Source organism: Antechinus flavipes, chromosome 2, assembly GCF_016432865.1.
Source record: "Antechinus flavipes isolate AdamAnt ecotype Samford, QLD, Australia chromosome 2, AdamAnt_v2, whole genome shotgun sequence".
Taxonomy (NCBI): Eukaryota; Metazoa; Chordata; class Mammalia; order Dasyuromorphia; family Dasyuridae; genus Antechinus; species Antechinus flavipes.
In genome coordinates this window covers 310,698,844-310,712,277 of record NC_067399.1, presented here as the reverse complement: position 1 = coordinate 310,712,277, position 13,434 = coordinate 310,698,844, and the positions used below count along the sequence as shown (strand labels likewise).

The following is a 13,434-nucleotide window of genomic DNA, read 5'->3' as shown; positions in this document are numbered from 1 at the left end:
AATACCCTCTGATAGTGTCAAAATATGAAGATAAAAATAATAATGTCTAAACTAAACTAAAAGTTCCAGCTTCTGTGATGTTTCCCTTTATGCTAAGCTAAGAAATAAATAAGAATTGAACCAATTTCTAATGATGGGAGAAGACCTTGCTATCATTTTGTAAGCAGTTTTTCCCATTAAACAGACAACAATAAAAAATTGTAAACTCATAATGTGAAAATTCTGTAGGATACATGATAATTGTTCTCAATGTTGAGATTAAACTGAAAAACAGTCTATGATAAAGCAAAAACTCAAATGTTGTTAGAAAAATACATTTTGTTCCTACATATCATTACTGAATATGAAAAAAAAGTATGTATGTATGTTCTTTAACAATGATTTTGTGCCATGATTTCAGAATTCTGCTGATATACAATGGAATTTTGATGCAGATTTAATCTCTCTCTCACTTTGCAAATCCTAGAGGCTCATGTTGTGAAATAAGAATAAAAAATGATGAATATTATCAAAATAACAGAGCAAGATGGCAACAATGAGTTGTGATTTTTTTTTAGCATTATAAAGAAAAGTCTGTTTCTTGAAAGTCCATGAATTTTACCATGTCAATTAGACAACTCCAGATTATAAAAAGCTGTTTTTTTCAGTTAAGTAAAAAGTCATCCATGAGACTCTGTCCCTCCTTTCTTTTGAAACAGAACATATTATCTAAATATTCTTTGAATTGAAATTCTTTGTACTTCTTTTCCAACAAGCTTATGAAAAAAAAAATTAAAAATAAATTTCAGGAGTTCTTGTTGAGTATCCTCAAATTTCTAAGTTGAAAGAGAAATCAGAGATAATACAGTTGAACCACAACCTGAAGCAAATCACTGTCACAATCTCACTGAGACAGAGGCATGTAACTTCAGCATGAATAATAATGGAAAAGTATATTAGTTCTCAGTGATCCTGTTCTGCTTATTAATGATCATAGAATAATGTAAATTCTCATATTTAAGTTATACTCCCTAACATGTGAATGAATGAAAATGTATATTATTATTACATGCCAAGTAACTAGAAACTCGAACACTACAAAATACAAATACAAAAGCAAGGACAGCCTGTGTCTTCAAGAATCTTAGCTTCTAAGGGAGACAACATGCATAGATAGAGAAGTGGTCAAGGAAATATTTTGGCTTGCAAATTTATGAAGCCAGGTATAATGGCAATCAAATTTCTGTACTAATTCTGACATTAATATGGTAAGCCTTTGAGATGGTTGTTAAGGAGTAGAGGGAGAGCATACGCTGCTTAAAAACATACGAACCTGCCCAATTCCTATATTGAGTAGGTCAAAGTTTACATGCTGCTCAACAGTGAAATTGAACCTATGAGTGGACACAGCATTTCCAGCCTGGCCAAGATAAATGGAAGGAAGTAAGAAAAGAAGTGAGGAACAGAGGAAGAAGGAGGGGAAAAAAATGAAAGAGGAAAGGAGGAAAAGAAAGACAGCTCCTTCTACATTGTCAGCCATCTACAAGTTTCCCCATCCCTAGAAATCTCAGAAAAAAAATTTCTAGTATCTGCAACTGTGCTAACTAGGATTTCTCAGTTAGCTTCCTTAAAATAGTTAAGTGCCTTAGCATCTTCTCTTCTAACTTTCCTCTGAATTGTATATAATATAGATTATTACTGATAATAATATTAATAACAGTACTTTTTATATGGTTCTTGAGGTTTGCAAAGGACTTTACATATGTTATCTCATCTGATCCTCACAAAAAAATTATAAATTAGGTGCTAATATCTTCCCCATCTTGCAGATACAGAAATTGAGATTCAGAAGTTAAATGACCTACCCAAGTTCACAGAGATAGCATTAGAATTCACGTGTTCCTGACACTAAGTCCATGTTCAGTCTACCATATCACCTAATCACACCAATATCTAATCTGAAGTTTCATTTGAAAATACTCTCTATAAAGTTACTAATTATCTCTTACTAAATCTCAGACCTTTTCTCAATTCTCATCCTTCTTGACTCTGCATTATCTGACACTGTAAATTACCTCTTCTAGGATAATTCCTATCCATTATCAATATTACAAATAGGCAGGCTTTCCTCGTTTTTAACTGAACCATTCTTTTCAGTCATCTTTCCTGAATCTTTACCCAGAAACCTCCCCACTAAAGATGAATGTAAAAACTCTGTCCAGACTGCCTTTTATTTTTTTCTCTATATTCTCTCAATTGGTGATCTTACCAGTTTCTGTTGGTTTACTTATTTTACCTGTGTAGATGATTCCCAAGTTAATGAGTCATCAAGATCTATTTACAAGCTATTTCAAACTGGCTATCCTAGATTCATCTCAAACCCAGCATATCCAAAACAGAATTTATTATCTTTTTTCCTAACTCATTTCTCCTCTAATCTTCCCTGTGGATGTTAAAGAAACCATCATCCTTCTAGTGACCCAGGTTCACAAACTCAATGTCATTCCTGTCTCACATCTGTCACCTCCTACCCTGTCATGGTCACCACCTTAACTCAGGTTCCACCATCTCTCATTTAGACTATAGCCAAAGCCTCCTATTTAGTTTCACTTTCTAAAATCTCTCCCCATTCCAACCCATCCCAGATACTGCTACTAAAATAGGGGCTCTTAACTTTTCTACATCATGGACTGTTCTGGCAGTCTGGTAAAGCCCCACAGACTCTTTTTCAGGATCATGCACAGCCAGGCCCAATTGACATCTGTGCCTCCATTTCCTCAACTACAAAATAATAGCATCTGGAGTGTTTCCAGCTCTAATTCTCCAATTCTAGGATGTCATTTTTCTCATCTTACCCATTACTCTCTTAATAATATAGCAATACTGCACTGCTGCATCTCATTTGACAATCTCCCATGTGTATATCTTTAAACAGGCAATCTCCCATTTCTGGAAGACTTTCTCTTCTCACCTCTGAGGTGTCCAATGCCAGGCTTCCTTTAAGACTCAAATGATGTGACAGCTTTTGCAGGGGTTTCTCCTAGACAAGATATCCCTTCTATAGTTACCTCATATCCACTTTGTATGCATTTTGTGTGCATTCATACATACATATACATGTATGTATATATAGGCATGTGTTTATACACATATATATCTATATATATACACACACATACATACATATACAACCATACACACACACACACACACACACACACACACACACATACACACAAAATGTTTCCTCCAATGACCTTGAAGTCAAGTCCCTTTTTCAGTTTTTCTTCATATCCTTGGTACTTAGCACAATCTGTGGTATATAAGTGTTTAATGTGAATAAATGTTTGTTGATTTGACTGAACTTCTGAGTCTCTGCTCATGCCCATTGTGAATGACATATAGCAGATGACTAAATTATTAGTATCTATGACTTCTTCCTGCAACTTGGCATAGATTTCTTCTAATAATTACCTAGTATAATATTAGACATGTATTGGCAGCCACATATAGTTCCATAAGCTGTCGGTAAATTATCACTGATTTTTCAATTAGCATGTATTCATAGAAAATAACCTAATTAATGTTAGGGTAAATGTAATATTGTTACAAAGATAAATCTGCTAGAAGTACTTACAGTATATCTACATGGCATTTTATTTTCAAATATAAAGATATATATGCATATAATTTTTTATACTTAATTTTATATATACATATAAAATTTCATCCTAGATTTTATATATATGTACATATATACACATACATACATGCATATATATGTAATATGTCAGATACAAATGATTTCTAGAATATCTACTAATAATGATTCTAGATAGATTTCTACCACTCCATTTACAAAAATAAGACCACACCATATAGCTTTGACAACCTCAAAATGGTTTGTGACAATCCTTAACTCTTAAAATTCTGTAAACTCTTAAAACTCAGCTGTAAAGTGTATAAAAAGGAATATATCTATAATGTCAAAAATGTAAATCAGTGATAAAACATTTAGTTAAGCAATGATAAAGTGAACTTTTAAATTTCCAGATATTAAATTTTTCTCTTTCTTTAAAACAAATAAAGAAACAGTATGAAAATAAAGAAAAATTTTGCCTAGCATTTTAATTTTGAGAAAGTCAGGAAAATTAACATTATTATCACAATGGTAGATGTATTTAAATAGCTGAGAATTTTAGACATGGTAAAACAAAGTATGACACAATAATTAAACTGCACTTAATATCGTGTTTTCTACAAAGATCTTTAGAACATGAACCTAATGCCTTATTTCCTTGATTTTAATGATGGATTGATAGATTAGGAGCAAATATGAGATGAGACTAAGAACAGAAAAACATAAGCCAAATAAATAATAAATTAGATGTCGTTTATGAAGTTTGAACACATAAAACATAGGGATCCCTTTTTGTACTAAAATCTTGTATCATTTACTGTCAGTATACTTTCCTAGGTATTTATCATGTATTGCCTTATATTAGTAATTTTACATATCTCTCATTGCCCCAACTAGATTATATACTCCATGAAGGCAAAAAGTAAGTCATATTTTCCACAATGCCTGATATAGATGGTACATTCAGTATGTATTTATTTACAGATTTATTATATTACATTGAATATAAGGTTAGATATATGAGTAGTTACATTATAACATTTATTCAGAGTGCTTAGTTTATTCATACTATCTCACTAAATAGAACTTTTCATGACTACAAAAATATTTTAAGAGACAAGAGCAATGCAAGTTGAAAGATCTAAAAGCAACTGCCTTCTTTACTTAAAAGGCTATAAAAGATATGAAATCATAAAGTCCAATAAAACTGATCTGCTCTAGTCCCACAACTATTTTTCTAAAGTTAAGAACTCAATCACTTATTTCCAGATCTGTCTCAAAGAAAAAGAAAGGCAATTAGTTATGAAAAGTAGAATGCAGACTTCCTTTTACCTTTTCTTCCAATTGCTGCTTCACAAGATGATATTTTCGCCTGAGTTTTGAGTTCTCATCTTCTTGGTGGGTTAGCTCTTCTGCCAGCTTTTCACATTCAATTTTTATTTTCTCTAATTGCCAACGATGAATTTTAGCCACATTCTTGTCTTCCAAGCTTTCTGCCTGATGAAAAGGACAGAATAAGATACTGCTATCAAGAAGTAAATTATTTAAAAATAAGGCAAGTCCATTTTAAAGCATACTTGGAAATCATATTAAAAAGACATACTACTAAATGACAATGAAACTAAAGGCCTTTAGTTATTTCTTAGTGTATACACACATACATACTCAGTAAAAGATAAGATGGTATTATAAAAAATATACTAAAGCCAGAAAATTTGGGGTCCAATTCTTATCTCTGACACTTTGAAACTCTGGGTATAATCCTTGTGATTCAAAAAAATAAACATTCAAATAAAATGTCTTTTATTAGCAAGAAATAATTCAATATTGTCAAGTTTATGTACTATGTTCTTATTTCTTATAAATCCTCTAAGAAGTTTTAGTAGAATATAATGCCATATCTTTATTCTGATTACATTAATTATTTTGTCGAAGATATATAATTGGAGACAATTAAAAGACTATTAATGCTTCAATACTTTAAGGATTCATGACTTTATCAGTATTAGGACTCCTTCCACTAAAATAGATTATAAGCCACTATATTTCAAAAGCCAAACTTTGCAAGGTGCTAGGAATCAGAATCCATCATATCAAATTTGTGATAAACACATAAGCTTCTCCAAATTTATATAGGTTATTATTTAGATTGCAACCATACAGTTTCAAGTAAATACTCAAAACCTTTATAGCTTGGTAGAACTTGTCAAAGTTTGTCCTCTGCTGCCAAAGACTCCAAAAACCCAGGTTGCCACCTCTATGCCATTATAAGGCAGTACATTTAATAAAAGCAAAAAACAAATCATGACTGGATTCTGTCAATTTTCAATTAAATTTAAATTAACTGAAGAACATTTCACTGAGAACTAAAAATACCAAAGAATAATATGGAATACTAAATTGAATGGAAAAAATATTTTCAATCTGCCAAGACAGAGAAATTTAAGTACAACACAATTTTCAAGACTAAACAAAGTTCCATTTACTAATAATCACAATGAAAAAGGCAACAGGGAATGTACCCAAAACAAAGATAAAGATTCAAAGAAACATATCCTACATATGGTTTCTTACCTGAATTGTCAGTATATAAATCTCCCACATTATCTGTGCTCTCTATTCCTTTCCCATTAATTTCATAAATAAAAAAGAGTGATGGATGGACAAAGAATAGTTTCTTCAAAAAATAAATAGATATCTAATGAATGTTAAGAGAAAAGGAGCTGGAAATCACCATTCTGCCTCAATTTGCAATTTTCACATTGGTATTCTGGACTAGATGGACCATGCCATCAAGTTTCAGTCTTTCCATTTTAAAATTTGAGAAGTTCATGAAAGGTACCCAAACTACTTTCAAATTATAATGCTTCTGTATGGATAATTTCTCTCTTATTTGAAATTCTAAGTATTTTACTGTCCTTTAATTCCACATGAATTCACAATGTATTATAAAGGAAGGTAACAAATAATGTTCCTATTATACAAAAAGAAGAAATATTAAGTTATCAAGCAGATTGCTAAACCTAGGATCAAATTCTCTTGGTCTCAAATTTTAAATATTATAAATTTTGAAATTTAAATATAAATTTTAAGTAATAATTCTTAATTTTATGAGACTAATGCCTCAAAGATTTAGCTTTGGTGATTTTCTGTTTATTTTAACATATTTATAATATATTGAACTCTCCAGATTGAACATAACCAGAAACAGACCTTACTCAAATACAAGCTTGAGTTCAGAATAAATATTGTTTTTCAGAGTTTCTACCTCTTCATATACATTTGCATTGTTAAATTTTTCAACTCTAGAATCTTACTTCCAAATTAATTCACTTCCATATCTACAAGACATCTTCCTCTAGAATTATACAGAATTGTGGGATATAACTAAGTGTTTCTTAACTTTTGTATACATTTAAACTTGTACTGTACACAAACTATGTAATAATCGTCCTTCAGAGAATGACTACTTTTAAAAAGGCTTTACATTAAAAGAAATAATTAAAACATAACTTCTGCAAATTAACCACTTTAATCACACTCAAATTTGAAATAATTTTCCAACATAACAATGATGGTATTATCATTCTTTGTAAATATTTCCATCAATGAATCAATGACAACCTCACAATAAAGCATTTATCCAGCAACTTCTTAAAAGATAAAACTAAAAATAAGCTTGTTTTGGGTATCTCTTTCACAAAACCTATGGACTGATTTCTTATGGTTACTACTAGATTAATAAGGAATATAGATATAGGGTATATGAATTGTACAAGTTTTTGACATTTTTTATTTGAAGCTATAAACTGAATGAGAAACATTCAAGTTCCTCCTTTTAGTGCTACTTCTATTATTCCTGAACCCCTGAAGTAGCTAAACATTCTTTTTAAGGTTTCCTGTATTCTCCAGAAGATGTTCTCAATTGACTGCTATAACACATTTCAACTCTATTAAAAAAGACAAGAATAAGCCCTCTTGATTATTAATTTTATCTTTTCTTCAGTGTCTGAAATAGAGAATGATCTCTAAAAGTTTATATTTTATTAACTTCACGATTAGTAAGAAAAAAAATCACATTAGAATCATCTCATTTATTCTGAACAGTACCTTCAGGGATCTAAAATGGCTTTCAACCTCACTCTGTTCTTGTTTAAATTGCAGCTTTAATTCTTGAATGTTGCGGTCATGCTTGGTTTTCATGTTCTGTAATTCTATCCGGAGATCTTCCAGCTCTCTCTGGTGAACATCTCTTTCTAGTTTTAATTGCCTGATTACTGTACTTGTTTCTTCCTGGTTAGATCCCTCCATTTTTTTGAGATCAGAAAGGTTTTTAAGCGCCTCCTTCTTGGCCCGCTCTTCTTCAGCCACTTTGTTAACAAGCTCTGCTCGGGAAGAATTGAGATCCTTGATGGTCTCTTGGAACTCAAAGAGTTTTTCCTTGTCTTTTTCTCGAATAATTCTTATGTCAGCAATTTCCTTCTCTAGGTGCTCTTTTTCAGTAGTTATCTGGTTGTGCACCCTATTGTGTTTTTGTAATTCATTTTCCAATTGATGTACAGTGTCTCTAAGGGTCCTGACTTCTTGCTCCAGATCCATTTGCCGGCACTTCATATCACTAAGTTTCCTTTCCTTACAGTGAAGCTCTTCTTCCTGATTAGCACGCTTGTTTATGATGTCATTCAGCTCCTGTCGAAGATTTTCAATACGGCATGAAGCTAAGTTAAGCTGACCCTTCAAGTCATCTTTTTCTTTCAGCATCTAGCAAATGAAAAACAAGGGAAATGTTACAAAATTGGTTTAGAATTTGTTGAAATAGGCTTTGTTTAAGAACAAAATTAAATTTATTCCCAGAATAATATCCACTTGCAAAAAAAATGCTTTAGTTTAGTTTAGTACGTGTTGATAGAATTGTTTGAGTCAGTCATAATCTGACACTAGTGGCTACTGAATTTGAGAAAGTTATATAAATCAGATTCATTGAGCAAACAAACAAATCTCCTTAACTAGAACCTTATTAACTTGGGTTTTGTGAATATTTTTAACCGTAGCTGAGCTCAAATTTATCTCTGTATAATTTTTCATAGATTCTATGCCAAATTAATTAATAACATTAACAAGATTTTAGTTCATTGTCATCATTTTAAAGCTGTTTTAAAATCAACTGAAAAACAATTTTATTAACTTTTAAAATAGTATTTTATTTTTTCCAATAACATCTAAAGACAATTTTTAACATTCTTTTAAAAAATAATTTTAAGTTCCTTCAAATTTCCTCCCTCTAGCCTCTACCACTCCCTAACTATAAGAATTTTAAACAGTTTACGTATGTGCAATCATGCAAAACATATTTCCATTTTATCCATGCCATGAAAAAAAATAGAGAGCAAAAGGAGAGAAATGAAAAAAAAAAAAAAAAAAAAAGATAAAATGAAAATAGTATGCTTCAATGGGACTCCACTGGGCTTTCTCTGAATGTGAATAGCATTTTCTATCATAAGTCATTTAAAATTGTCATAAACCACTGGGCTGCTAAGAAGAGCTGATCATGGCACATAGCACTGTGTAACTGTACCTAAGGTTTTCTCCTTGTTCTCCTCATTTCATTTTGATTCAGTTCACAAAAGTTTTTTTAGGTTTTTCTGAAATCTGTCTGTTCATTATTTCTTTTAGCTCAATTATTTCATTATTTTTTGGAATGCTATTACATTCATATACTATATCTTGTTCAGCTGTTGCCCAATGAATGGGCATTCCTTCAATATCTAACTCTCTGCCACAACAAAAAGGAGCTGCTATATATATATATATATATATATATATATATATATATATATATATATATATATATAAATGTAAGTCCTTTCACCTTTTTTACGATCTCTTTGGGAGACAGACCTAGTAGTGTTACTATGGGATCAAAGGATATACATGGTTTAATTGCCCTTTGAGTATAGTTCCAAATTGAAAAAAAAAAGACAAGGACTACATGAAAGCCATGTTCAAAACAGGAGCCTGGACAACATCTTTCACGAAATTATCAAGGAAAACTACCTCATATGCTAGAACCAAAGGATAAACCAATCATTGAAAGAATCCACCAATCAGCTCCTAAAGGAGATCCCAAAATGAAAACTCCAAGAAGTGTGACTAAATTCCATTATTATCTGATCAATGAGAAAATACAACAAGTAGTCAGAGGGAAATAATTGAAATACCAAGTTGTTTCCATATTAAAGGATTAGAAGGTCTGAAATATAATATTCCAGAAGGCAAAAGAACTTGCACTACAATGAAGAATCAACTAGTCAGCAAAATTAAGCACGTATGGAATGGACAGATGAAGAACTTACAATAATGTGTGAATTATTTTTCTTTATTTTCATTATTCCTGTGTTTCCCTATGACCTGAATAAGTACAATATGTGCAGGCCTATATTTACTTAAACCTTAGTTAGTTACAGGAATATTTACTTAACCTAAGTTGATGATATTTATCAGTGTTTGACATGATCAATATTTAGTCTATTACCTTGACCACTGTGGGCTCGATTATCTAAAGCCTGAAGGCCTAAGCCAGAAACCTTCCATTCCAATCTCTCCAGATAGCAACAACCACTTAGATGCTGGGCTCTACCCTTTCCCTTCCCACACTCCTCCCTCCCCCCCCCCCCCAATGCTTTCTTACTTGTGATGTAATCTCTTGTAACAAAATCTATAAAAGCTGTGTATATTCACTAATTCTTTGGCCCTCCTACTGTGAGCACTTTCATTTTCCTTAACTCGCAGCGGGACTGCCCCCCTCTTATGAGATGCTATAATAAACAATATTCTGCTTTCTACTTTGAGTGTTTGAGTAGTCATTTTGGGTAGAGGTCTTCCCGTCCCACACAAACATTACCTTTCAGACAGAAAGATAAACATTCAAAGAAATAAGAGATTTTCAATCATTTTCATTGAAAAGACCAAAGTTGAACAGAAAATTTGAACTTCAAAATAAGAGCTCAAAAGAAGCACAAAAAGATAAACAGGAGAGAAAACAATGGTATTTAAAGGTTAAACAGTTTGCCACACATAGGTAGATATAATTGTTTATCTATTGTAACCCTATCTTTGTCAGGGCAGGTAGGAGGGGTAAACATAGATAGAAGATGTGGCTATAAGTTGACTTTAATGCAATGATATAAAAAAGAAATTGAAGGATACAAAAAGTATTGCATTGAGAGAAGAAGAAAGAAAAAATAAAATGGGATAAATTACAGGACAAGAGGAGGCACAAGAGACCTATCACAATAACACAAAAGAAGGGGGAAGGCTAAGCATTGTTTCAGCCTTGATTTCATCAGATTTGGCTCAAAGAATAACATATATACTTAGGTGGGTACAGAAGTTTTTGTTACCCTTTAGAAAAATAGGAGGATAAAGGAGAAAGAAAAGCGGGAGGATGATAGAAAAGAGGACAGAAATAGAAGGGGAAAGAATAAGAAAAGGAAAGGAGTTAATAAAAAAAAGGAGAGTAGACTGACAGACATGGGGGTCAGAAGCAAAACAGTGGTGACCAAGGAAAAGATGAAACCAGAGAAAAAAGCAAAAATGGGGCAAAATAGGATGGAAGAATGTTATGGGCCAGAACTCTGGACTTAAAACAAGGATTCTTACAAGGTGCTAACTCAGTGGAATTGATAAAGACAATGGTTATCTAGTTTAGCATGGTGTTTAATAGTTCTCTAGTTCAGTACATATACTTAGTACTTAATGTAGTTCTACAAGATTGACACCTATTCTACAAGATTCATACCTAAGATAATGTAATTAGAATAGAGCATATAAGCTGGGACAAATTCAGCCAGAATCAGAGACTTGGAAGAGTCTCTGCACATGGAAGCTCAATCTCTTGAAGTCAAGGACAGCCAGATTCATTCACTCCATCTCACACCACCATGGTGGCAGGCCTCTCCTCCTTCTCCACTGAAACCAAGACTCCGGAATGCTTCTAAGAAAGCTAGCCCAGGCCCCAAGCAAGAAAACTAGATTGTGAAGGAGATAATAAAGGATTTGGACTTTAACACCTGGCAATTCTCATAGTGTTTACTGAACTGAAATGAAGGCTGCTCCAAGAACTCCAGAAAATCAACAAGAACACTACAGAAGGAAATGTTAGTAATCATAACTGTGAATGTGAACAGGATAAACTCTCCTATAAAACAGAAGCAGATAGCAGAGTAGATTACAAAGTCCAATATGTTGGGCTTACAATATGTTGTTTATAAGAAACACATCTGAAGCAGAGATATACATGGAATAAAAGTAAAAGACCAGAACAAAATATATTATTCTCCACCTGAAGTAAAAAAAAAAAAAAAAAAAAAAAAAAAAAAAAAAAAAAAAAAAAAAAAAAAAAAAAAAAAAAAAAAAAAAAAAAAAAAAAAAAAAAAAAAAAAAAAAAAAAAAAAAAAAAAAAAAAAAAAAAAAAAAAAAAAAAAAAAAAAAAAAAAAAAAAAAAAAAAAAAAAAAAAAAAAAAAAAAAAAAAAAAAAAAAAAAAAAAAAAAAAAAAAAAAAAAAAAAAAAAAAAAAAAAAAAAAAAAAAAAAAAAAAAAAAAAAAAAAAAAAAAAAAAAAAAAAAAAAAAAAAAAAAAAAAAAAAAAAAAAAAAAAAAAAAAAAAAAAAAAAAAAAAAAAAAAAAAAAAAAAAAAAAAAAAAAAAAAAAAAAAAAAAAAAAAAAAAAAAAAAAAAAAAAAAAAAAAAAAAAAAAAAAAAAAAAAAAAAAAAAAAAAAAAAAAAAAAAAAAAAAAAAAAAAAAAAAAAAAAAAAAAAAAAAAAAAAAAAAAAAAAAAAAAAAAAAAAAAAAAAAAAAAAAAAAAAAAAAAAAAAAAAAAAAAAAAAAAAAAAAAAAAAAAAAAAAAAAAAAAAAAAAAAAAAAAAAAAAAAAAAAAAAAAAAAAAAAAAAAAAAAAAAAAAAAAAAAAAAAAAAAAAAAAAAAAAAAAAAAAAAAAAAAAAAAAAAAAAAAAAAAAAAAAAAAAAAAAAAAAAAAAAAAAAAAAAAAAAAAAAAAAAAAAAAAAAAAAAAAAAAAAAAAAAAAAAAAAAAAAAAGCAGGGGAAGCCATCCTTATCTCAGATCAAGCAAAAGCAAAGATTGATCTAATTAAAAGAGTTAAGGTAGAACCGGAAGGGAAAATAGGCGTTGAAAGAATTCATCAAACACCTTCTGAAAAAGACCCTAAAATAAAGACTCCGAGGAATATTGTGGCCAAACTTCAGAATTTTCAGACTAAAGAAAAAATTTTACAAGCATCCAGAAAAAAACAGTTCAAATACTGAGATGCCAAAATAAGGGTCATGCAAGATCTGGCTGCCTCAACATTAAAGGATCGTAGGGCCTGGAATCAGATATTCTGAAAGGCAAAAGAGCTTGGAATGCAGCCAAGAATAAACTACCCAGCTAAGCTGAGTATTTTTTTCCATGGAAGAAGATGGACATTTAATGAAATAGAGGAATTCCATCTGTTTCTAAGGAAAAAACCAGACTTAAACAAAAAATTTGATCTCCAACAAGAGGAATCAAGAGAAGTAGAAAAAGGTAAAAGGAACTCTTGAGAACTGTATTTCTGTTGTGGATATACATAAAAACCACATGTATAATTTGATTTTACCGATATAACATAAAAAAGGGAAGTAGAAATGGAAAGGGGATAGTGTCAGAAAAAGGGAAGAGGGGAGATAAAAAGAGGGAAATTACATGCGACAATGAGGCAAAGGAAACCTATCATATATGAGGGAACTTAGAGAGGGGAAGGAACATTGTGTGAATCCTAC

At 30.7% G+C, this 13,434-nt stretch overlaps 1 protein-coding gene across 1 annotated transcript in view; it reads right to left on the bottom strand.

Moving 5' to 3' along the window:
• Positions 1 to 13,434, bottom strand: part of CEP128 (centrosomal protein 128) — a 547,917-nt gene that overhangs the window by 359,902 nt on the left and 174,581 nt on the right. Inside the window, exons 15-16 of the mRNA XM_051973667.1 lie at positions 7,730 to 8,380; positions 4,952 to 5,116 (exon numbers count right to left, since the gene is read on the bottom strand). Of these exons, the coding sequence (XP_051829627.1) occupies positions 4,952 to 5,116; positions 7,730 to 8,380 (816 nt within the window). The remainder of the gene's footprint in view (positions 1 to 4,951; positions 5,117 to 7,729; positions 8,381 to 13,434) is intronic.